Source organism: Myotis myotis, unplaced genomic scaffold (genome assembly GCF_014108235.1).
Source record: "Myotis myotis isolate mMyoMyo1 unplaced genomic scaffold, mMyoMyo1.p scaffold_m19_p_5, whole genome shotgun sequence".
Classification (NCBI taxonomy): domain Eukaryota; kingdom Metazoa; phylum Chordata; class Mammalia; order Chiroptera; family Vespertilionidae; genus Myotis; species Myotis myotis.
This window is the reverse complement of record NW_023416357.1, coordinates 15,012,032-15,037,843: the sequence shown is the minus strand read 5'-3', so window position 1 is coordinate 15,037,843 and position 25,812 is coordinate 15,012,032. Positions and strand designations below refer to the sequence as shown.

Below are 25,812 nucleotides of genomic sequence, written 5' to 3'. Positions count from 1 at the left end.
CTTATATTCACTGTATATAAGTGAATAACTACTTTGCTGAGGTTTGTTCCATATTTCATTCTCAACCCTACTCTTTTCTGACCACTTACATCTTCTGCCAGAATATGGACAGAATAAGCCAGGGTTGTTACATGAGGAACACCTGGGTGAGTGATTATACTAAATAACTCTGAGGGCACCAGTCTTTAAGATGCATTAATTCAGGCTCAGGCAGGTAGCTAGTCCCTTCATGATGTTGTTCTGATGATTTTAAATTCATTTCTCCTCTTGATCCTAAATCTTTCTGCTTTTAACCTCATTGGTCTCCTTTTTAAAAATATTTTTATTGATTTGAGCGAGGGAGTGAGAGAGATAGAAACATCAATGATGAGAGAAAATCATTGATTGCTTACCCCTTGCAGCCCCCTATTGGGGATTGAGCCCACAACCTGGGCATGTGCCCTTGACTGGAATCAAACCCTGGACCTATCAAGTTCATAGGCTGATGCTTTATCCACTGAGCCAAGCCAGTTAGGGCTCATTGGTCTCTTTCAAAAAGTGGAAGTCATTGATTCTCCTTCCTCCATGATAGGCCTTCAAACATTTGAAGTCTATTGTCATTTAACTAAACTTTATTAAACACATTTCATGTAGGATACAAATGCTAGATCCACTGATGTTCCTCATGTTAGGCAGAATATTTAAAAAATATATGTTTTATTGATTTCAGAGAGGAAGAGAGTGGGAGAGAGAGAGATAGAAACATCAATGATAAAGAGTGAATCATTGATCGGCTGCCTCTTGCAGGTCCCCTATTGGGGATCTAGCCTGCAACTAGGGCATGCGCCATGACTGGAAATTGAACTGTGACCTCCTGGTTCATAGGTCGATGCTCCACCATTGGGCCACACTGGCCGGGCATACAGAATATTTTTAGCAGGTTCTCACACAGTCTATGGAAAACACACCAATGTCTTTAGGCTGGAATCAAGCCTGGACCCATCCCTTTTTATCAAGCCCTGCTGGATTTGCTGTTTGTATGTATACTCAGTCTTCAAATATGGCCATTACTATCTATAATATAGACCACTTGGAAAATGTGGCCAGCTCCCACAAAATTAACATTGCTTTCTTGGATTTTCAATCTCAGAATGAATACTGGATTGAAAAAGCTAAAAGAAGCTTCAGAGTCTGTTGCAGCTCTGAGCAAAGAACTGGAAGTGAAAGAAAAGGAGCTGCAAGTGGCAAACTGTAAAGCCGACACGGTGGGTGGACATTCTCATGTGTGCCGCGTTTATTTTCAATCCCTGGTTTACAAATGTTAATGAGATCTATGTCTATGCAAGCCAATAAGTTATAGCCACGAAAGTAAAAAATACTTATTTCCATTACCATAGAATACTCGTAGTTTTATGTATGAAAAATTATATAAGTGGACAAAATCAAGAAACCAAGGCAAAAATGTGCCCTTTCAGCTGGGTCTAATTTTTGACGAGGCTTTTTTGTTTGTTCGTTGTATATTGAATTAGGTCTTAAAAGAAGTGACGATGAAGGCACAGGCTGCCGAGAAGGTGAAGGCTGAGGTACAGAAGGTAAAGGACAAAGCACAAGCCATTGTAGACGGCATCTCTAAGGACAAAGCCATTGCAGAAGAGAAACTGGAAGCAGCCAAACCAGCGTTAGAAGAAGCAGAAGCCGCCCTGCAGGTAAATGTGCGATATAACAGATGTCAAGCATAGGGCGAAGGAGGAAAACTAAGAAAAGACGAGTAACAACAGGAAATGCTTCAGACCAAAGTGCTCTCCATGGGAACAACTTCAAGTAATATTTTTTTGCTTGGAGATGTTACTAGCTCTTTATATATTTTGCATGTGCTACTTCCTATCTCTTTTCCTCACTCATGATTGACTGATGGGCAGTGCCATTATCATGGCAGTCAGGAGTCCTCGGTTCTCATGTTCACTGTTACCAATAAGCTATGTGACATTGGGAAAGACATATAAAATTGCTCAAATATCATTTCCTCACTCATTTCTTGAGGACACAGGAGTGGGTCTGTAAGCCATAACATTCTCTGAGTTTATCTATGAATTATCCATATGACAAACTACTGATCTAAAGTAGCTCATTAATGTCAGAGTTTGAGCAGGCTTCCAACACAAATATTTGATTCAATTGTGTGCCAATAACAAATCGTGCAATTAGAAAGGAGGTTGAATTCTGAGTAAATATGATGAGTTTAATGAACTAGACCCGTGGTTGGCAAACTGCAGCTCGCGAACCACATGCGGCTCTTTGGCCCCTTGAGTGTGGCTCTTTCAAAAAATACCATGTGCGGGCGCACGTACAGTGTGATTGAAACTTCATGGCCCATGCGCAGAAGTCGGTTTTCGGGCGAGTCTGTTTTGAAGAAGTACTGTTGATATTTGGCTGTGTTGACTGAGTTTGCCGGCCACTGAACTAGACCATACCCTAAAGGGTTGGTCCAGTTTTGAAGTCTCAATTTAAGATTTTTGGGGGCTCAATTTAAGATTGCTTTTACTTCAGTCTTACTCATTTACTACCTTATGTTATTGATTCTTGCCCTAAAAAGCTGCTGGAGAAAGGGAAAAGCTGCTGATGTGTCTACTGCTAATTCAAGTTACATAACCCTCAGCTGAGCATGCACCATTATTTGATAATGTAATTGTTACTTTTTTACAAGTTCCTTAGTACATTTCCGGGAACATTTCTGGAACTTTTTGATCCAAGGTAAGGCTTTAAGTCAGCGGTTCTCAACCTGTGGGTCGCCAACCTGTGGTTCGCGACCTCTTTGGGGGTCAAACGACCCTTCACAAGGAGTCGCCTAAGACCATCAGAAAACACATATATAATTACATATTGTTTTTGTAAGGAAGACAGTGCATGGTGGAATAGTGAAGCAGCAAGGAAAGGCATGTCAAATATAAGTGCAATGTGAAAAGTTGGAGAGATAAAAGAGAAGGCAAGATCTAATTCATATATCGATTTATGATGCCAAAATGTTAGATTTTGGATGTACCTGGAACTTTCTTTGTATACACTGATAGTACCATATTTCAAGATTTCAAAAGCTCCCAAAGAGGCAAACAGATGGAGACAGAACCATTGAAAGAAATTAATAAAAATCATCTTGCACAACCCTGATGATCGAACCCCAGTTCCCACACATTTCTGCACTGATGATTACATAATGCAGGATCCTGCATAAATCAATACAACAAATAAGGTAACAGCAAAGAATGTGTCTCTTCCTATCTCAATGCTAATCTGCTCGATGTAAACATACAAAATGCCTCCAGATGTTAAATAACTATTATATTGCAATGATGTATGGGAATTATATAACAGTCATATTGCTTTGCATGCTGAGAAGAGAGGATTTCAATACTTAGCTGAAATGGTCTTAACTTCATTTATAACCTTCTCTCCAACTTCTTTTACATAGGTACCCAATTCTGTTTGAAAATTCCCCTTTCTAAAGCTAAAGTAAAATAAGCATGTTCAGCTCTTAAGGTTTATATAACTTTAATTTGACCCTGCATTTCCCATTGGCTCCTATTATATTTCTCTCCTTTCTTTTATAGCCACACATCTCAAAGAAAGATTGATCTGCCATCTCTGATGTTGTTCCCCCCCCGCCCCCCCACCAATTCTTCTTCACTTCCTGCTGTCTAGCTTTCACAAATACTAGTCTATTGAAACAAATCTTTTCAAAGTATATAGTTACATTCCTGCTTATCAAGTTTAGTGGTTTTATTTTCTTTCTTAGTCCTTGGAGAAAAGATCATTAGCTTTGATGAGAAGGTCATTGGGTATCTTCTTTGGCAGGAGGGATGCAGATGCAGATAAGATGGAAGGTTTTCAAGATCTGGGAGGAATGGATGTACACTATTTGTTTAGAGAGTGTACCATATCTGATTTTTATATTTAATATTTACCACTACTTATTCCAAAAAGAGTTTAAGAGAGAGAGAGCCAGTTACTATCAACCAGAATGATTCTATGTGACTATTAAATAATTTATGCCATAAGAATCTCTGTACTGGAAATGGAACAGAACTTTTCTAACAGCTTAGTGAAATCCTTATTGCTCAAGTTCTGTCACTTAAAGGTCAGTTTCCAGCTAAGAAACCTCTAATTATTTAATCTGTCAGCCCCGGGGCTACCTGCTAGTGTCAGTCCACTGTGACAAGTCAGAGTTACTTAATAGAGAGAGAGGCAGATTCTTGACCTACATAACTAATGCGTCAAAAAGCACTGCAAATACTGGAGTTTTCCTGATGGAGGGTCCCTGGTATCTACATAAGTGCTGATGATTCTTTTTTTTTTTTCTTTCAGATTACACTCTTCTGTTTTCTGACACTAAGTGGTCTGTACAGTTTTAGGGAAGTCACAACTCCTTATCCGCTCAGCATTGGAACTTTTGGGTTTGTTTGGGATTAAATTCGCATCTAGCCCCCATGACTGCATCTGTTTAAAAATGTTTCTTTTCCTCTGTCAGAATCGTAGCATTTAGAGATGAAAGGCTTGTCCACACTTTCTCATCTGAGACTGGATGCTAACCTCCTTTCCTCCCCCAGACCATCAAGCCTTCGGACATTGCCACCGTCCGCACGCTGGGCCGGCCCCCTCACCTCATCATGAGGATCATGGATTGTGTGCTGCTGCTGTTTCAAAGGAAAGTCAATGCAGTGAAAATTGACCCAGAAAAAAGCTGTACAATTCCTTCCTGGCAGGAATCTTTAAAACTGATGACTGCAGGGAACTTTTTACAGAACCTACAGGTTGGTCGTTCAAATTTTTATCACTTTGTAGAATTTCTTCATATATAAAATATGAGTAATTTATCACTTATATGTTTGCAACTATCTTCTCCCACTTTCTACCTTAGTTGCTCATTCCATTAATAGTGTATTTTGATAAGCAGACGTTCTTAACTTTACTAGTAATGTAGTCCAATTTTTCAATATTTTCCTTAAGTGCTCTCTGCACTCTGTTTAGGAAATCTTTGTCCACCTCTAAGGCAGAATAAATGCTTCTGAGTTTTTTTTCTAGAAGTTTTATCTGTCATATTTAGATCTTGAGACAATTAATTGGGGATACTCAACCCACATCCACCTCCCAAGTGATAACTTTAGCACTATCTTTCATTCAGTTTTTAATTCAGCATTGCCAGTGGCTACTGTGGCTACATTATCTTACAGCAGCTATAACAATAAGTAGCTTATGAAACTAGTGGGCCACACAGACTTATCCCAGACAATTAAAATATGAGAAACTTGTGTTCAAACAGGTCTGAATGAGATTGTGTTTTATCCCACATTACATTTCTTCTGTGAAGGCTTGTTTCACTGAGTTATTTAGGCACCAATTTTTTTTTCTACTTGAAAAACATTTAATCATCCTCTTTTAGATGATCAAACACCCCTTTTAAAAGGTCCAAAGTCCTTGTTTGATCAGTATTTTCTCTTGATGTAAGAAGGTATTCTTGATGCATTTCTGCTACTATTTAAAATATTTCATTCCTCAAGAAGATAACAATTCTTTCATATTCTTGATAGTCCTATGATTAAAAATTAATTCATCACCCTCAAGGCCTAATGTCTAAGTTATTATCTGCACATTTCAGGCAAGTTAATAGAACCTCTGTCTGAATGTATTAAGGATTTAGTTGCTGCTGAATGCTAAATATATATGTCCTTAGGCTAAATATCTCTTGGTGTATTTGTTTTCCATTGTTGATTTTACAGGTTTGTAATTTACCTATTTAGGATTAATGACATGAAAATTTTATTGCTTCTGAAATTCTAATAACCATTTTAGTGTTCATCACTGAAATACTTTCCTTTTCCTTGAATCGCAGAAAATTTATTTAGGGTTGGTATATCTTGTCCATAGAAGACAAAGTATATTCTGACTTCTTTGTTGTGATTGCTTACTCTGCTTTCACCTTTAGGACTTTTGTCTAATATCCTAAAATATCGACAAAATACGACATCATTCTTCCATTTCAGTGTTCAATAGCATTGTGAGCATAATGTGAATATGACTTCATGACAGGAAGCATTTAACTTAATTTTACACCTTTTCCCCATAGCAATTCCCAAAAGACACAATCAATGAAGAAGTGATAGAATTTTTGGGTCCTTACTTTGAAATGGCAGACTACAACATCGAAACTGCTAAACGTGTATGTGGGAATGTGGCCGGTCTTTGCTCCTGGACCAAAGCCATGGCGTCCTTTTTTTCTATAAACAGAGAAGTGTTGCCTCTGAAGGTAAGCCTTCTGGGTAGAGCTGCATGATACGTGCCTGTGAGGGGTCTCTAGGTCAACTGGGTCTTGACTTTTCACACAGTCCAAGAGTTTTCAGCCTTTGGTATTATTGTACTCAGGTCCATGGGGTCAGCAAGTGACAGAAAGGCTGCACACAAGATGTTTCTTTCTTCTCTGTAATCCTGCACCAATCAGAACAGTGTGAGCCTTTAGGCACAGACTTTCTGTAAGGGAACTAAGCCCATGTGGGCTGTTGGTAGTTTCCTATACATTGTCAACTTCAAAAAGAAAAAAGAAAAAAAAAGAGAAAGAAATACAGAAAACTATAGCACAGAATCCCATGATAATGTTCAAGGTCTTGTGTCAAGAATTCTCTAAAAGCGACAGGGTTGACACAGACATTGGTGGCCTTGATTTTACCTTTTGGCCCCGGAAGCATAAAATATGGGAAAAATTGCTGACTCCTGTTCTAATGAGTTCTAATTTTCTGCTTGTGAACATTTATGTCAAGTTCACAGGAAGATTTGGTCTTGACTTAACACAATTTGAAAAGACCCTAAGGGTGGAACAAAGAGCAGGTATAACCAGGAGACATGACTGAGTGTTCTCAGTCTCTGAAGTGCTGGATGTTTGCTTTGCTGCCACCCCACACCTCCTGTTGTCCTGTGCAGGCCAACCTGGTGGTGCAGGAGAATCGCTACGTCGTGGCCATGCAGGACCTGCAGAAGGCCCAGGCGGAGCTGGACGACAAGCAGGCAGAGCTGGATGTGGTGCAGGCTGAGTACGAACAGGCCATGATGGAAAAGCAGGTGACTGCACCCTGGCGTGGGAGGGACTGTCACACTTCACGGCTGTGGCAATCCCTCATTCCTTTCTTTCTCTCTGCAGAGGTTTGGTTTAGATCAAGGCTTCATCGAGTTTATACAAATGCAAACACAGCACATCATCCCTCACTAAGGCTTGATGTTGTTTCTAACAGACACTTAAGGACCATTGGTGAGACGTCAGGGTGTTCAGCCAAAATAGGAGTCGGCTCTGGAACGTGAACATTCTGAGTTTCCCTGTAATGGGGAGGATAACTGCGTCTTGTGTAGCATTTTTTTCTCATGTTTTTCAAATCAGATCCTCCCATTTTATCTTATTTAATGTTTGAAACAATCTTTTAGGCAGGCTGAATAAAGATCATGCTTTTGTAAAGCACTGTACTGTGTTATTACTACAAAAGCAATTCATGTTCCTTATAGAAAATACACATAGGTAACCTGGAGAGGACACTAGAAATATTTTGCTCTTTATCACTTCATATTTGAACATATGCCTCGAATTACATGTATTTTAAATTTATTTAAAACTGTAATAGATAATTCAGTACATACTGCTTTATAAATGGAATTTTTAGCTTAATGATATATCATTATTACACATTTTTATGAGAGTATCTTTAATGGCTTCAGAGTATTCTTATTCACAACATACCATAATCTATTTAAATAATCCTCTATTGTTTGATATTTAGCATATACGTTGACCCTTGAATACCGTGTGTTTGAAATACGTGGGTCCACTTATATGTGGTTTTTTTCAATAAATACACATAATGCTGTAAATGTATTGTCTCTTCTTTATGATTTTCTTAATAACAGTTTCTTTTCTCTAGCTTACTTTATAGTAAGAATATATATTTATACACACATTATAGGCCCAGTGCATGAAATTCATGCACTGGTAGGGTCCCTAGCGGCTGCCGGCTGCTGGCCAGGCACTCCCTCCCTTCCCCCGGCTGCCTGCTGCTGCTGCCACTGGCTGGGGCCTCCCTCCCTTTCCCGAGTTGCCTGCCACTGCTGCCCAGGGTCTCCCTCCCTTCCCCAACCTGGCCCCACCTCCTGGTTGAACTCCCGGTTGAGGGGACAATTTGCATACTATGCCTTTATTATATAGGATAACATCTAACATACAAAATATGTGTTGACTTTATGTTATCAGTAATACTTTCAGTATACAATAGGCTATTAGTAATTAAGTTTTTGGGGATTCAAAAGTTACTATGAAAGGAGATATATGTAATATCCTTTGTAATACTTTAAGCAATAAAACAAAACAAAAAACAAACAAACAAAAAAACAAAACAAAAGTTACTATGAATATTCAACTTTTCAGGGAGTTGGTTTCCCCAACCCTCACTTTGTTCAAGGGTCAACTGTAAATGCTAAATATATATATGTATAAGAATTATGTAAATATATATAAATATTATACATGAACTTCTAGGGACTGGTTACACAGCTAAATCTTTATTTATATCTATTATTACTTTATAAGTATACATTTTTACAAGTAGAATTAACAGCTGTCTCTTAAACATAGAGAGTCAGAACCATTTGTTTTTAATAACTAAGCATCCAATGGCAATAGTATGTGGAAATCTGGTTAAAGGACTTTATTGACACAAGGAGCAGCAGGGAGAGAAGATAATCTCAAGTTTCACCTGATGTGAAAGGACACGTAGTGTAGATAAAGTGATAATGATGCTGGAACTTTAACATCAGAGATTTTTCTAATTTTAAAATAAGTATACCAGTATGTATTTCTTTATGGTTTTTGTGTGATTTATGATATTAGCATGCATGCTTGTATTTTATTTCTGATTTTCTTCTACAGAAATCACAAATGATACAAATTTCCATGGTTTCTCAGTTGTTCACATCTAGGGAGGGTCTGACAATTGGCTCAGAGCCCACACGAGAAATCCATTCAAGTTCCCTAAAGAGAGGCTTAGGCAGACACAGGCACACGGGAACTGAATCTTAGGCTTTCCAGGAAATGAATGGCTCACATGTCTCAGAAATGCAGATCATATATAATGTTTTAAGTTGCATTTTCTAGCCAGAGGCTGTATTTATCTAAACAAAGGTTCTCTCCTGGTGTCAACCTTTTTTAGACCTTGCTTGAAGATGCTGAGCGGTGCAGACGTAAGATGCAGACCGCCTCTGCACTGATCGGTGGCTTGGCAGGAGAAAAAGAAAGATGGACAGAGCAGAGTAAAGAGTTTGCTGCACAAACTAAAAGACTTGTAGGTATGTAAATTCCTGTATTAACGAGGTTATGTGTTGACTGTGATAGGGAGTTAGCAAATTTAAGCTTTAATCAAAATGCAAACTCTATTACTTTAAAGTTCTACTTGTGTGTGTGTGTGTGTGTGTGTGTGTGTGTGTGTGTGTGAGAGAGAGAGAGAGAGAGAGAGAGAGAGAGAGAGAGAGAGAGAGAGAGAGAGAGAGGGAGAGAGAGTGAGTCTGCAGTGTTTCAGAAGAATGAATATTGGTCTGACATCTATGCAGTCCATATTAGATGTGTTAATGACCTTTAAACATCTTATTATCAGGACTCTTAAATTCTATAAATGAAAGATGATATTGATCAAGGTCACTTTGAATAGAGGTGCTGTCTTCTGAGCTTTGTATCTTAAACTCAGAAGTCATCCTCCCAAATCCAACAAGAGTAAAAATTCCCCAGGGCTTGATTATAGCAGCCAATCCTTGGTGGACCATTGGGACCCTGTTTAACAGTAAACCAAACTACTGCTTATTCATCAAGACACAGCAACATGTGGTTACAGTTTGGTTTCTGGAATTTAGTTTAAAAGAATGGTGTTTTTATTTTTTTATTTTTAATATTCTACACAAGTACAAGTCTGATCATAAAGTATTTCAGTGGTGTTTGTTTTCCATTTTAGGAGATGTATTGTTGGCCACGGCTTTTCTGTCTTATTCTGGTCCATTTAACCAAGAATTTCGCAATCTGATGTTAAATGACTGGCAGAAGGAAATGAAAGCCCGAGAGATTCCATTTGCTGACAATCTGAATCTCAACGAGATGTTGATTGATGCTCCTACAATTAGTGAGTGGAACCTCCAAGGCCTACCAAATGACGATTTATCCATTCAGAACGGAATTATTGTCACAAAGGCATCTCGCTATCCTTTGTTAATTGATCCGCAGACTCAAGGCAAGATCTGGATTAAAAATAAAGAAAGCCAAAATGAACTCCAGGTAATTTGTGTTTGGGTATATTTATGTTACTAGTCAAGTTTTATTGCCCCAGAACAACAAGTATCCAAGGATAATAAAATATTTGTTATTTAGAAATAATTGTATATTTATATCTATCTATCATCTGTCTATCTATCTATCTATCTATCTATCTACTGCCATATAGTATTATATTAGTTTTAGGTATTCAGCATAATGATCCAACATTTATGTACCTTACAAAGTGATATAGAACATTAGATATTAGTATTTAGATATTGATATTTAGAAATAATTTCTAAAAATTGCATTATTTGCCTTTGTATTGGTCGCTACTAATGCCACCTTCCAAAGGTCTCAGACTCTCTTCTGTTAGTGTCTAAGGCTCTCTTTGATAAACAGAGCAGGCTGGAGTTGTGTCACACCAAATGACAGCACTTTATAAGGACCCTTCATAATTATTCTATGACTAGAGGCCTGGTGCACAAAAATTCATGCACTTGGGTCGGGGTGGGCCCCTCAACCCGGCCTGTACCGTCTCGCAGTCTGGGACCCCTTGGGGGATGTCCACCTGCTGGCCTAGGCCAGTTCCCTGGGGGATTGGGCCTAAGCTGGCAGTCTGGGAGCCCTCTGGGGATGTCTGCCCCAGGGAGCGGGCCTAAGCCACAGCCGGACATCCTTAGTGCTGATGAAGAGGCAGAAGAGGCTCCTGCCACTGCCGCTGCCATTGAAGCCATCAGCCTGGCTTGTGGCTGAGTGGAGCTCCCCCTGTGAGAGCGCACAGACCACCAGGGAGCAGCTCCTGTGTTGAGCATATGCCCCCTGGTGGTCAGTGCACATCATAGCAACCAATTGTTCCTGGTCGTTCTGCCCTTAGGGTCAATTTGCATATTACCCTTTTATTATATAGGATTATTTATCACAAAAGTGATGGTGAGGGAAAGGCAGTGTTGCCACCCAGAGATGTTTCGTGCTTCCCAGTAAAGGGGAGTGATGGTCTGCTGAGCAAAAGAATGGACAGGGTTTAAGCTTTCTGTATCCCTTCACACCAACTGTGGTTTCAAGTAAGGATCCCTGACTTCCCTGTACCTGCCTCCAGTGACAGAATGCTTAGGCTCAGCTTCCTGTGAGTTATCTCTGTGCATGGAAGTGTGATATCTCTGTCAAGAGCCACATTTTGATCTGGTTTCTAGATCACATCTCTAAACCACAAGTACTTCAGGAACCACCTGGAGGACAGTCTTTCTCTTGGAAGGCCCTTGCTGATCGAAGATGTTGGGGAGGAACTAGATCCAGCCCTGGAAAATGTGTTGGAGAGAAACTTTATTAAGACGGGATCTACCTTTAAGGTAGGTTAAGCCTTTTGATAAACTGTGCAGAACAATTACCATGAGGCCAGGTAAATGTGACACAGATGAAATTTTCTCAATAGGCAGTAACTCAAATTCGAGTCTGGGGCAAGAGGCATTTGCTTTGTTTTTCCACACTTCCTGAGTTGGGATTAAAGTATTCAGGAGTAGGATTTTAGGATTATCTACTTGACGTGTGTAAAAATGTCTGACTCCATTTTGATGTTTGACTGTGGACAGTTTTCAAGCCCCATTATGCCTCTTTCCCTTTCTGTCCCAAATCTGGGCGAGCTGTTAAGAAAATCTGGGTACTCTCTCTCTCCTTTGGCGGAAAGTTAACATCATGAAACTCCCTGTCCATGTCCATGTTTTGAACCCTCATTCCAGCCCCATACCCTCACCACCACAAAATCCCAAAACAGCTGCCCCCCTGACCCTCTCAAGAGAATTTTTGGACCTGCTTGGGGGCCTAACCTAATCTCCCAGAAAATGCCATTATGTGAGTAGTAAAGAAATCTTTTTCTATCCTTTTGGTGCATATTTGACACCATCAGTCTAGTCTTCTGAGCCAAATTTTGGGTGGGAAATCCATCTCACAACAGTTTTGGTGATAAATTCTGTATTTATTGCATGACATATATTGAACTTCCTCCCCTCCCTCCTTACCTCCTCCCCTCCCTCCCTCCTTCCCTCCCTCCCTCCCTCCCTCCCTCCCTCCCTCCCTCCCTCCCTCCCTCCCTTCTTTCCTTCCTTCTTTCCTTCCTTCCTTCCTTCCTTCCTTCCTTCCTTCCTTCCTTCCTTCCTTGTGGCTTGAAGTCATGTGAATATACAATTTATTTCTAGGTATGTAATTGCATACAGCAACACTTGATCCTATACAGAAAGACACAGTAAGATGCATCTTTGTTTTATTACTTTTAACTTTCTTTTTTATAAAAAAGGTGAAAGTCAGTGACAAGGAAGTAGATGTGATGCATGGTTTCAGACTCTATATTACCACCAAACTGCCCAACCCAGCATACACCCCTGAAATAAGCGCTCGAACCTCCATCATTGACTTCACTGTCACCATGAAGGGCCTAGAAGACCAGTTACTGGGCAGAGTCATTCTCACAGAGAAGCAGGTGAGTGAAGTATGGCCATGCCCTCTTCTGTATTATATTGTGATTCTTTCATTAATGAAAACAATGTGATAAAAGTTGTAATAGGATTGAGTTCCTGTTTTATTCTGAAGTTTTTTCATTACTAATTCCCAAGTGTCTCAGATAACTGCTAACCGATATCTACTTAACATAGTTCATCTGCATCTCATAAATCACATACCTATCATCATTTGATTTCATAAAGACAAATGGTGTAACTATGAAAATATCAGTCTTATTTTCAGCCTCATTATCCTGGTTTTTTAATTTATTTTCCTGAAGAGTTTGTCCTATTGTGAGTTCTATGGACTTTTAGCTTTCTAGTACATGTCTAGGTTTTTCTTTCATTCAATTCATTTGTTATACTTTTGGAATATAAAATTAAAATGCTTCACTCAGGTAACACCAAACATTGTTAGTTCATATTTGTTATTTAAGAACATTCTGTGTATGCTGTGAGAAGATAGAGTTTCACTGAGCACTTTCTGGAAGGTACTGGCTCAATTATTCTCTATAAGGATAACTCTAGATCTGTTTTTTTTTTTTTTTTTTTTTTACTTCTATTTTATGGGGAAACTAATGCTCAATGAATAATGGCCAATAATTTAGAAACTTCCCTGTTTTGAACCAGCATTTTCTCTAGGGAACGTGTGAGACTTAGGCAGAGAAATCTAGAGATTTTTGAGGATTTTAATAAGACTGCTTTGGTGAAACTGGATGGACTCTGAAAGGTGCTATTGATTTTCTTCTGGATTCTTAGTTTACTTTATGGCACCTGCTACACTGGCCTACAGATTTATTTTGGTTAAATTGGCAGAATTTTTGGAGTCTTCCCTCCCCATTACTTTTCCTTTTTTGTATATTGTATCATGCTTGAGCCTTTCCACAAATAAAATATCAGGAAATAAAAAATGGCAGGAACGGATGCTAGAATGCCTGCCACAGACTAGCTATCAAGAGATAACACCTTCAGAATATGTACTTGTTCATTTTTGGCATCTCGGCGGAGGTGGTTGAGGAAGCTCAGCGCTGCTGTGTCATGATGGCAGGAAGAACTGGGCATCTTGATCCACAGGATGTAACATATTCGGGGCAGGACCCAGTGTGGTGTTTGAGGCTCTGCCTCACCGGTGGCCCTGGCCTCAGGGAGATAAGGGACTCTGATGGCAGTTTGAATAATAACCTTGTCCTTGGTTTTCTTTCTATTCAGCTCAGATGAATAGAGTCTCCTTAGAAAATTATTTAGTCTGACAGATTGTGGTTGCAACAAAACAGAACAGCCCAGCGCTGAGCCGTGATTGTGGCCGCAGAGGTTTGAGATGAAGCGAGGAGCACTTTAAGCTCCTTTGAAAACAAGACTTCAAACAGCTTTGAAAAGGCAATAAGGATCCCTGGCCCAGCTTTTTTCATACTTCCTGGGAAAGTTGAATGTCATCTCATTATCAGAATCCATTCCAGTCTCACAGTAAACGACTCTTAACAAAGAGTGTGGTCAGAGTAACATGACACGACACTCGTTCCTTAGGATAGTAGAGGGTCTCTTACCCTGAACCACATTATAATACAACATGTAACCTGAATTTTCTTTTCTCTAAAGCAAAGTCTCCCTCTTGCTGGACTTAATTTGGGAGGATTTTAAGTGGCATATGTTTCACAAGCAGCTTGTTATTTTGCAGCTTCTGTTCTTCCCACTGTATCCCCGAATCTGCTCTGATTACTGTGTCTCTCTGGCCTGGTGGTGGCCCGTGGCTCTGAGGTGGACTCTGGTGTTTTCCAGGCATTGCCTATATTGTCCAGAATCATTGAGAGCTTAGAGGCAATAGAAGAATGGATTTAGGGGAGCTTGGGAATAACAAAGTTTAATTTGTTCCTAAGAACTTCTTTTGCTCATTTACTTTATAGAATAATATTCAAATCTTGTTGAAACTTTTCAGATTTTAGTGACACTGACCAAGAAAATATGTTTTAGATCTCTGATCATTTTTAAAGAAAAAGCAAATAGCAAGAGATAGGGGTGGTATCGGATTTCCTTTTTATTTTTTAAAGAGAAATCTTTCCTGAGACCACAGAAGACCTGAACCCCACTTTAAAAACCACTCTACTTTCTTTTGCTTTATTTGGCTGCCTAAATAATTTTAGAATTCTCAAGGAGTTAATACTTTCCCAATGTTTAGCTTTCTCTGCCTACTTTACAGATAAACTCTTTTTTAAAAATGGGTAATCTGATTCTCAAGCTGAGTGCCCAGATGAAAAGCACTGAGTTCAGTGAGAACAGGGACACATGACTTGGGGTTGGTGCAGCTCACGGAGCTGACTTGGCAGTGCTTGGTTTTCACACCTCAAGTTTTCATGGCCTCTGTACACCTTTTGTGCTGATTTAAGATCATGTGATTTTCTGTGTCATCCCTTCTTTGGCTACATCATCATCCCCTTAATGTATTACCCTTTTTGGAGAGCTGCTTATTATTAAAAGCGTGGAAAATAAACTTCCTGCAGTAGTTGTGCCATAGTTGCTAGTTCTATCTTGTCATTAGATTTCAATCCATGTTACAGTCCTTTGGTCCAGATACAGAATATATATTGGTTCTCAACCTTCTGACCCTTTAAATACAGTTCCTCATGTTGTGACCCAACCATAAAATTATTTTCGTTGCTACTTCATAACTGTAATGTTGCTACTGTTATGAATCATAATGTAAATATCTGATATGCAGAATGGTCTTAGGCGTCCTCTGTGAAAGGATCGTTCGACCGCCAAAGGGGTCGCGACCCACAGGTTGAGAACCGCTGGCCTATAACCTAGTGACTCAGTTGAGAACAGCCCATGTCTGTGTCATATGAACACAGATATAAAAAGTTTTCTTAGGTTGAAATTGTTCCTTTGACTTCATTGATGATGTAGTCTCTCTATGATCACTTTTTGGGTGATTTTAAATATGAATGTAGAATGTCAGTATAAAATGTTGTAGAGCCAAGGGGGGTGTTGGAAGCTAGGAAGATCCCACCGATGGGAAGTTGATGTTGGAAAGCATCTAAAAAAATCCCTTAAATGTGGGGCTGAAACAAATGGTGAGCGTCTTCAGTCAGCATGAGTTGTGCATTCACTGGCCTGTAGGTTCTTCCTGTGGAAGGTGGCTTGGAGCTGTAGCTTATGCTGCAAGGGAAAGACCACTGTTCTCTGATTCTATAATTTACCAGCTTCCTAGTGTCCTGGGAACACGGGTAGTAAGGAGGCCTCTCACACGGGATCTGGTCTCAGGAGTGCTCAGCTGTACAGCTGGCTGGACCCACAGTTTTGTTAGCCTCAGAAACCAAAGGAACCCCAGAGCCTATGAATGCAAGGACGGCAGACTTTTGAATTCACTTTACACTTTTCTGTGTGCTTCAAGGCAGTCATTTTAAATGTGTGAGCTGTTCAAGTTCACACCAAGGCCATATTCAATTGTTGACCTGATTGATGTACCTGTGAGTAGATTCAGACAGCCTCTGTTGTCACCAGAAGGTGATGGATCGGGACCATTTAAAGCAGGCAGTAACCCAGTGGCCCTCCAGCAGCTTTCCTTTAAAGAAAACCCAGTCTCCTAGGCTCACTCTGACCTTGGTCCCAGAGAACAACAAGTTGGAAACTCAAAGAGACCTCTGCAGTATTAGGAGAAAAATACTAATATCAATGAACAACTTCTACTGTCACGCCATGCAAAGCCTCTGGGGTAATCGTTGTTTAGAATTCCGGATGAGCAGACAGGCGGATGATTGATTTCCTTTGGAGGTAGAGGAGCCTGAACCTGGTGGAGCTGATATGGGAAGTAATTTAATAAAGACACTAAACAGACAGTGTTATTGCCAGCTCCCTGGTGGGAGAGAAAAAATAAATCTGTTTCCGAGTTCTGTTGTTTAATCTTTCTGTTTTAATTAGCAATGTAAAGTGCAGAAGAGAAGGAATCTTAGGGAATGAAAGCCTGGGTGATACCTTAGAAATGAGAACTCTGAAAGGCTGTCATCTCTTTTCTGTTACTGATTTCAAACCTTTGGTTACAGGTGCCATTTATGTACACAAAGGATTTTAGTTTTCATTTGCATCTTTGTTGAAGCCCTTACTTTTTGATCATTTAATTAATAAATAGTACATTTCCTGAACTTATACCGAATAACTGCTGTGTTTTCTTATTCACTTTGGGGATAGTTTTCACAGTTTATATAAAAAGTTTACGTTGTAGCCTTAGAATATAGAATTACAGAGCACAAATGTTTACTGTATTGTGTGTGTGTGTGTGTGTGTGTGTGTGTATGTGTGTGTGTGTATGTGTGTGTGTGTGTAAGACATAATCCCTTTGTGGGAAAAATGCTTACAGACAAAATTATTTTGATTAATTTTCCTCCTTCATATTAATTTGAAAAAGAACTATCTTTTTATATAGTCAACAGAAATAAATGTAAATCAGTCATACAAATTAAAATATGCCTAAAACCTTATCCCAAAGTAGGTTTTCTATTTTTAAATCTTGAGTGAAAAGCAAGCAGCAGTTGTTCTATTTTCCTTCAAAGATAACTTTCTTTTCCTCACAACTATGGTCTGTTCTAGTGTTGGGCCACTTTTGTACCATGTAATACATACTTTGCTTTTGTAATCCCAAATACTACTTTAAATTGTACTATTTTCTTTGGAGTATATTATTTTTTGGTTTCAAGCTTTGGGGGAAATGTAGTGCTTAGCTTTATTTCAAGCCTTTGGCAATATAAATGTATTACTGTATTGACAAATTTATTTTAAAGTGTTAACAATAGTATTAAATTGACCACACCATCTGAATCATAGTCAAGCTTTTACTTATTACTTTTTAAATCAGGAATTAAATAATTTTCCACTTATTGAATGCATTACTAATAACTGTGTTTATTTTATTAATAATGGTTTTTAAAGCAACCTAGAGACATAATTTTTTTTCTTTATTGATTAAGGTATTACATATGTGTCCTTATCCCCACCCGCCCCTATTGTCTGTGTCCATTGGTTAGGTTTATATGAATGCATTCAAGTCCTTTGGTTGACCTCTCCCCCTTACTCCCACCCTCCCCTACCTTCCCTCTGATATTTGATGGTCTGATCGATGCATCTCTGGATCTGTTTTTGTTCATCAGTTTATGTTGATCCTTATATTCCAGAAATGAGTGAGATCATATGATATTTATCTTTCTCTGAACTGGCTTAATTCGCTTAGCATAATGCTCTCCATTTCCATCCATGCTGTTGCAAATGGTATGAATTCCTTCTTTTTTACTGCAGCGTAGTATTCCATTGTGTAGATGTACCACAGTTTTTTAATCCATTCATCTGATGATGGGCACTTAGGCTGTTTCCAAATTTTAGCTATGGTGAATTGTGCCACTATGAACATAAGGGTGCATATATCTTTTCTGATTGGTGTTTCTAGTTTCTTGGGATATATTCCTAGAAGTGGGATCACTGAGTCAAATGGGAGTTCCATTTTTAGTTTTTTGAGGAAACTCCATACTGTTCTCCACAGTGGCTGCACCAGTCTGCACTCCCACCAGCAGTGCATGAGGGTTCCTTTTTCTCCACATCCTCACCAGCACTTGTCGTTTGTTGATTTGTTGATGATAGCCATTGTGACATGTGTGAGACAGTACCGCATTGTCGTTTTGATTTGCATCTCTTGGATGATTAGTGACTTTGAGCATGTTTTCATATGTCTCTTGGCCTTCCTTATATCTTCTTTCAAAAAGTATCTATTTAGTCTAGAGGCATAATTTTGGTTTCAATCCCATAGTTCAGAAGTGGAAACAAGGTTGGAAATGTAGGTAGTGACAGGTTATATGAAGTATGTTGAGAATTTTGGCCTTTTTCCAAAAGCTAAGGGAGATCTTCTGAATGACTTAGGAGTAGAAAAGGGAGACCAAGTGTGGTCAGAGTAGTCCACCATGGAATACGTAATAGTTAATGCCCCAGTTAGGGCAGGGGCTATGTAATTGGGGGGAAATGGACAGAAGAAAAACTGTTGCTCAGGAAAAGACTCAAGTAAGACTTGGGGCAGTTTTTGGTTTTGACAGTCCCTGCAGACAGGGAAGCACATATCCTGAGTGTGAGTGCAAGAGTAGAAAGTTCTTTTTAACATCCCCTTTCATCTACATCATTATGCTTTTATGATGGTATATGAAATCTAAAGTATGATTTTTTGGGCCAACTTATGATTTTATTTTTCAAACTACTCATTTCTAAATACACATTATAATCTTTCTGAAAAATCCATGAGGGAAATGAATCAAGGGAGGCGATAGAAGGGACGATACACATTCTGAGCAGCTATCCATCCAGTTGATGTTTTAGGTGCTTTAATAGTGATATCCTCACAATCACTCTTGGAGCTGTTTTTATGTCCATTTTGCAGATGAAGAAACTGAGGCTTGTAGAATTGTGTAACATGGCCAAGGTCATGTAGTTAATAAGTCCTGGGAGTTTGGATTCAAACATGTCTTTCTGATGTCAAAACCATCACTCCTCCCGCTGCTCTATTCCTTCAACCTTACCCGTCTTCAGGTGAGGACTTTCATAAAGCTCACCTTGAGGAACTCAGAAATGATGGTGTTAGGTATGAAATTTTGGATTATGGCAATACAAATAATTGAAGTTTTTCCCTTTAGTTTTATTATCATTGTATTTCTTAGTGTAAACATGGTGTGAATGTTTTTTTTTTATTATAACTGCATTTGGAAAGAAATTTTATGGTGATCTTTAAATGTCACTTGTTTGTACTAATTTCTACATTACCTCAAATTTGAGATTCTCGACCAGAACTTGGCTGGAGATCCCGGCTGGAGATCCTGGCTAGGCTGCTGATCAACTGAACACTGTCTCCGTGTCCTTCCTTCTTCGCCGACTCCATCTACACCTTTGGGGACCCCTGGACCTGCTGGGGTTGGACCCCGGCATCTGGCGCCCGAACAGGGTTCCCTTAGCAGATCCAAGCAACAGCAACCTCCTGAGCACCACACCCTCTGCTGAGGAACAGCAGCTGTACGTGAAACCTCGCCCCACCAGCCAGAAGAGCCACCACAGCTGTGAACAGCACCCACCAGAGGAGTTGCTGCCAACTGAAGAGCAGCTGCTACCGCAACCGCCCGAAGAGGAACCGCAGACCAAGGAGTCACTGCCACCAAGGGAGCAGCCACTGAACGACTCAACGTCTAGATATGTCAGTGAGATCAAACATGGGTAGACAAAGAAACCCCCAAAGGAAAGAGAAGGAGGACTCTCCAGAAAAGCAGCTAAGTAATACAGAGGCATGCAACATGACAGAAAAAGAATTCAGAATAAGGGTCCTAGAGTGCATAAACCGGATGGAGGAAAAAATCGACAACCTCAGAAAGAAGCAAGAAGAAACAGATGAAAAAATCGATAACATATGGAAGAAGCTAGAAGAAACAGATGAAAAAATCGATAACATATGGAAGAAGCTAGAAGAAACAGATGAAAAAATCAACAACTTAAGTAAGACCCAAGAAGATATGAAGAGTGATATAGCTGCAATGAAAAACTCCATTGAAAGTATCAACAGTAGACTAGGAGAAGCGGAGGACCGAATTAGTGATTTAGAAGACAAGGAAGCAAAACACACCCAAAATGTACTGCAATTGGAGAAAAAAATGAAAAGACAGGAGGAGAGCCTAAGGGAGCTTTGGGACAACATGAAACGAAACAACATACGAATAATAGGGGTACCAGAACAACAGAAGGATGAACAAGGATTAGAAAACCTATTAGAAGAAATAATATCAGAAAACTTCCCTGAGGTGGGGAAGAAAAAAGTCACACAAGCCCAGAGAGTCCCAAACAAGGTGAACCCAAAAAGACCCACACCAAGACACATCATAATTACCATGGCAAATGTTCAGGACAAAGAGAGAATCTTACAGGCTGCAAGAGAGAGACGGAAAGTTACATACAAGGGATCTCCCATTAGATTGTCAAATGATTTCTCAACAGAAACACATCAGGCCAGAAAAGAATGGACGGAAATTTACAAAGTGATGCAAAGCAAAGGACTGAATCCAAGAATACTCTATCCAGCAAGGCTATCATTCAAACTTGAAGGGGAAATAAGAAGCTTCACAGACAAAAAAAGGCTAAGGGAGTTTATCACCACCAAGCCAGCAATGCAAGGAATGCTAAAGGGACTGGTATAAAAATAAGAAATAAAAAGCTCAGAAAGAAAACAGCCACACAAAAACAGAAATGCCTACAAACAAGTACCTTTCAATAATAACTTTAAACGTAAACGGACTAAATGCTCCAAACAAAAGACATCGAGTGGCTGAATGGATAAAAAAACATGACCCATACATCTGCTGTCTACAAGAAACCCACCTCATTAGAAGGGACTCACACAGACTGAAAGTGAAAGGATGGAAAAATATCTTTCAGGCAAATGGAAAGGAAAAGAAAGCTGGGGTAGCAATACTTATATCGGACAAAATAGACCTCAAAGTGAAGGCCATAACAAGAGATAAGGAAGGCCACTTCATAATACTAAAGGGATCAATACAACAAGAAGATATAATCCTGGTAAACATATATGCACCCAATGCAGGAGCACCCAAATTCATAAAAAAACTCCTGGAAGATATCAAAGGAGACATCGACAACAATACAATCATAGTAGGGGACTTTAATACACCACTGACAGCACTGGATAAGTCCTCTAGACAAATAATCAGCAAAGATATAGCAATCCTAAATGACTCACTAGATCAGATGGACTTAATAGACATCTTCAGAACACTTCACCCGAAAGCCAGGGAATATACATTCTACTCAAATGCTCATAGGACATATTCAAAAATAGACCATATATTGGGTCACAAGCAAAGTATCCCCAAATTCAAGAAAATTGAAATCATAAAAAGCGTCTTCGCAGACCACGATGGCATAATATTAGAAATAAACTACAATAAAAACAACCCAAAATACTCAAACACCTGGAAGCTGAATAGCATGCTATTAAATATTGATTGGGTTACCAATGAAATCAAAGAAGAAATTCGAAACATCCTGGAAACTAATGACAATGAAAACACAACAATCCAAAACCTATGGGACACAATGAAAGCAGTCCTGAGAGGGAAGTTTATAGCTCTACAGGCCTATCTCAACAAACAAGAAAAAATGGTAGTAAATCATCTAACTCTACAACTCAAAGAATTAGAAAGAGAGCAACAAGAAAACCCCAGAGTGAGCAGAAGGAAGGAGATAATAAAGATTAGAGCAGAAATAAATGACATAGAGACCAAAAAAACAATACAGAAAATCAATGAAACCAAGAGCTGGTTCTTTGAAAGGATAAACAAGATTGACAAACCTCTAGCCAGACTCACCAAGAAGCAAAGAGAGAGGACCCAAATAAACAAAATCAGAAACGATAGAGGCGAAATAACAACAGACCCCACAGAAATACAAATGATTGTTAAAAAATACTATGGACAGCTCTACTCCAACAAACTAGACAACCTGGAGGAAATGGACAAATTCCTAGAAAAATACAACATTCCAAAACTCAATCAGGAAGAATCTAAAAATCTCAACAGGCCAATAACTATGGAAGAAATTGAAGCAGTCATCAAAAAGCTTCCAGCAAACAAAAGCCCAGGACCAGACGGCTTCACAGGGGAGTTTTACCAAACATTCAAGGAAGAACTAAAACCTGTTCTCCTCAGACTACTACAAAAAATTCAAGAGGAAGGAACACTTCCAAGCTCATTCTATGAAGCCAGCATCACCCTAATACCAAAACCCGGTAAAGACAACACAATGAAAGAGAATTACAGGCCAATATCGCTTATGAACATAGATGCCAAAATCCTCAACAAAATCTTAGCAAATCGGATCCAGCAGTACATCAGAAAGATCATACACCATGACCAAGTAGGATTTATCCCAGGGATGCAAGGATGGTACAATATCCGCAAATCAATAAACGTGATACATCACATAAACAAATTGAAAGAAAAAAACCACATGGTCATATCAATTGATGCAGAAAAAGCATTTGACAAAATTCAACACCCATTTTTGATAAAAGCTCTCAGCAAGGTGGGAGTAGAAGGATCATACCTCAACATAATAAAAGCCATATATGACAGGCCCACAGCCAACATCATACTCAATGGACAAAAACTAACACCATTTCCCCTAAGAACAGGAACAAGACAGGTATGCCCCCTCTCACCACTCCTGTTCAACATAGTACTGGAAGTGTTAGCCATTGCAATTCGGCAAGAAGAAGAAATAAAAGGCATCCAAATTGGAAAAGAGGAAGTAAAACTGTCCTTATTTGCAGACGACATGATATTATACATACAAAACCCTAGAGACTCCATCAAAAAGCTACTGGACTTAATACATGAATTTGGCAATGTAGCAGGATACAAAATTAACCCCAAGAAATCCGAGGCATTTCTATACACCAATAGTGAACTTTCAGAAAGAGAGATTATAAAAACAATCCCGTTTACCATCGCACCAAAAAAATTAAGCTACCTAGGAATAAACTTAACTAAAGAGGTAAAAGACCTCTACTCAGAAAACTACAGGACGTTGAAAAAAGATATAGAGGAAGACATAAACAGATGGAAGAACATACCGTGTTCATGGATTGGTAGAATCAACATCATTAAAATGTCCATACTACCCAAAGCAATCTATAAATTCAACGCACTTCCCATTAAAATACCAACGGCATACTTCAGAGATCTAGAACGAACTCTCCAAAAATTCATCTGGAATAAAAAAAGACCTCGAATAGCTGCAGCAATCCTGAAAAAGACCAAAGTAGGTGGGATCTCAATACCAGATATCAAGATGTATTACAAAGCCACTGTTCTCAAAACTGCCTGGTACTGGCACAAGAATAGGCATATAGATCAATGGAATAGAATAGAGAGCCCAGAAATCGGCCCAAACCAATATGCTCAATTAATATTTGACAAAGGAGGCAAGAACATACAATGGAGCCAAGATAGTCTCTTCAATAAATGGTGCTGGGAAAATTGGACAGATATATGCAAGAAAATGAAACTAGACCACCAACTTACACCATACACAAAAATAAACTCAAAATGGATAAAGGACTTAAATGTACGACAGGAAACTATAAAAATTCTAGAAGAATCCAAAGGCAACAAAATCTCAGACATATGCCGAAGCAATTTCTTCACTGATACAGCTCCTAGGGCACTTGAAACTAAAGAGAAAATGAACAAATGGGACTACATCAAAATAAAAAGCTTCTGCACAGCAAAAGAAACCATCAACAAAACAATGAGAAAACCCACTGTGTGGGAAAACATATTTGCCAATGTCATATCCGATAAGGGCCTAATCTCCAAAATTTATAGGGAACTCATACAACTTAACAAAAGGAAGATAAACAATCCAATCAAAAAATGGGCAAAGGACCTAAATAGACACCTTTCAAAAGAGGACATTCAGAAAGCCAAGAGACATATGAAAACATGCTCAAAGTCACTAATCATCCGAGAGATGCAAATCAAAACAACAATGAGGTACCATCTCACACCTGTCAGACTGGCTATCATCAACAAATCAACAAACGACAAGTGCTGGAGAGGATGTGGAGAAAAAGGAACACTTGTGCACTGCTGGTGGGAATGCAGACTGGTGCAGCCACTATGGAAGACAGTATGGAGTTTCCTTAAAAAACTGAAAATGGAACTCCCATTTGACCCTGTGATCCCACTTCTAGGAATATATCCCAAGAAACCAGAAACACCAATCAGAAAGGATATATGCACCCCTATGTTCATAGCAGCACAATTCACCATAGCTAAGATCTGGAAACAGCCTAAGTGCCCATCAGTAGATGAATGGATTAGAAAACTGTGGTACATCTACACGATGGAATACTATGCTGCTCTAAAAAGGAAGGAACTCTTACCATTTGCAACGTCATGGATGGAACTGGAGAGCATTATGCTAAGTGAAATAAGCCAGTCAATGAAGGAAAAATACCACATGATCTCACTCATTCATGGATAATACAGACCATTATAAACTTTTGAACAATAATAGATACAGAGGCAGAGCTGCCTCAAACAGATTGTCAAACTGCAGCAGGAAGGCCGGGGAGGGTTACGGGGCAGGAGGTAGGGGGGTAAGAGATCAACTAAAGGACTTGTATGCATGCATAGAAGCATAACCAGTGGACATAAGACATTGGGGGATAGGGGAGGCTAGGGGACTGTCTAGGGCGGGGGGATAAAATGGACACATATGTAATACCCTTTGTAATACTTTAAGCAATAAAAAAAAAAAAAATACAGAACTGTGCTAATCCAAAAAAAAAAAAAAAAAAAAAAAAATTTGAGATTCTCATCTAGTGAATAAATAAATTAAAATAACTACTCAGGAAGCTTCCAAATATAAGTAATGATGGAAACAAAGATAATAAGAGCAGGTTTTGCTTGAGTTGCTACATCTCAAAGAATTAAGAATTAATGTCAGTGCAAAGCTTTTGTTTTGCTTAAAGGAGTTTTCCTTTTCTAGACTATTACCAGACCTGACACGTTGTGCTCAGACCATGAGTTGGGAGCCTGGTAGGAGCCTACCCACCAAAACTGTTCGATCAGTGGGGGTTAACTGGCTAGGATAGAAAGCAGAGGCCAGTGGTCTTTCTCTTTGTCTTAATGCAATTGTGTTACCCCAATCTTGATTTTAACTTCATGGTTTTTTTGGTTACATAGAATTTTATGTCTGTATTTCTGATACCAAGACATGACTATATCTTTAAATCCTGTTTACTCATTGTCCTTCCCATTTTTTGATTCTTTTATTAGCTTCAAAGTTAGAGCCTCTCGCATAATGATAATTTCACATACAATTTGATTTGGTGCCAGAAGCGTTCTGTTATCGCCCAGCCTCTGGGCTTCCTGCTTCTGCTGGTGTGCTCAATGTCATAGCCATTTCCTCCTTCCCCAACCCTCACCAACC

The 25,812-nt window shown here is 39.2% G+C and overlaps 1 protein-coding gene across 1 annotated transcript in view; it reads left to right on the top strand.

Annotated features, from left to right (window-relative positions):
- Nucleotides 1-25,812, top strand: part of DNAH5 (dynein axonemal heavy chain 5) — a 192,769-nt gene that overhangs the window by 134,956 nt on the left and 32,001 nt on the right. Inside the window, exons 58-66 of the mRNA XM_036308556.1 lie at nucleotides 1,130-1,244; nucleotides 1,509-1,685; nucleotides 4,581-4,784; nucleotides 6,098-6,277; nucleotides 6,946-7,083; nucleotides 9,213-9,348; nucleotides 10,005-10,321; nucleotides 11,494-11,649; nucleotides 12,591-12,773. Coding sequence (XP_036164449.1) covers nucleotides 1,130-1,244; nucleotides 1,509-1,685; nucleotides 4,581-4,784; nucleotides 6,098-6,277; nucleotides 6,946-7,083; nucleotides 9,213-9,348; nucleotides 10,005-10,321; nucleotides 11,494-11,649; nucleotides 12,591-12,773 — 1,606 coding nt within the window. The remainder of the gene's footprint in view (nucleotides 1-1,129; nucleotides 1,245-1,508; nucleotides 1,686-4,580; nucleotides 4,785-6,097; nucleotides 6,278-6,945; nucleotides 7,084-9,212; nucleotides 9,349-10,004; nucleotides 10,322-11,493; nucleotides 11,650-12,590; nucleotides 12,774-25,812) is intronic.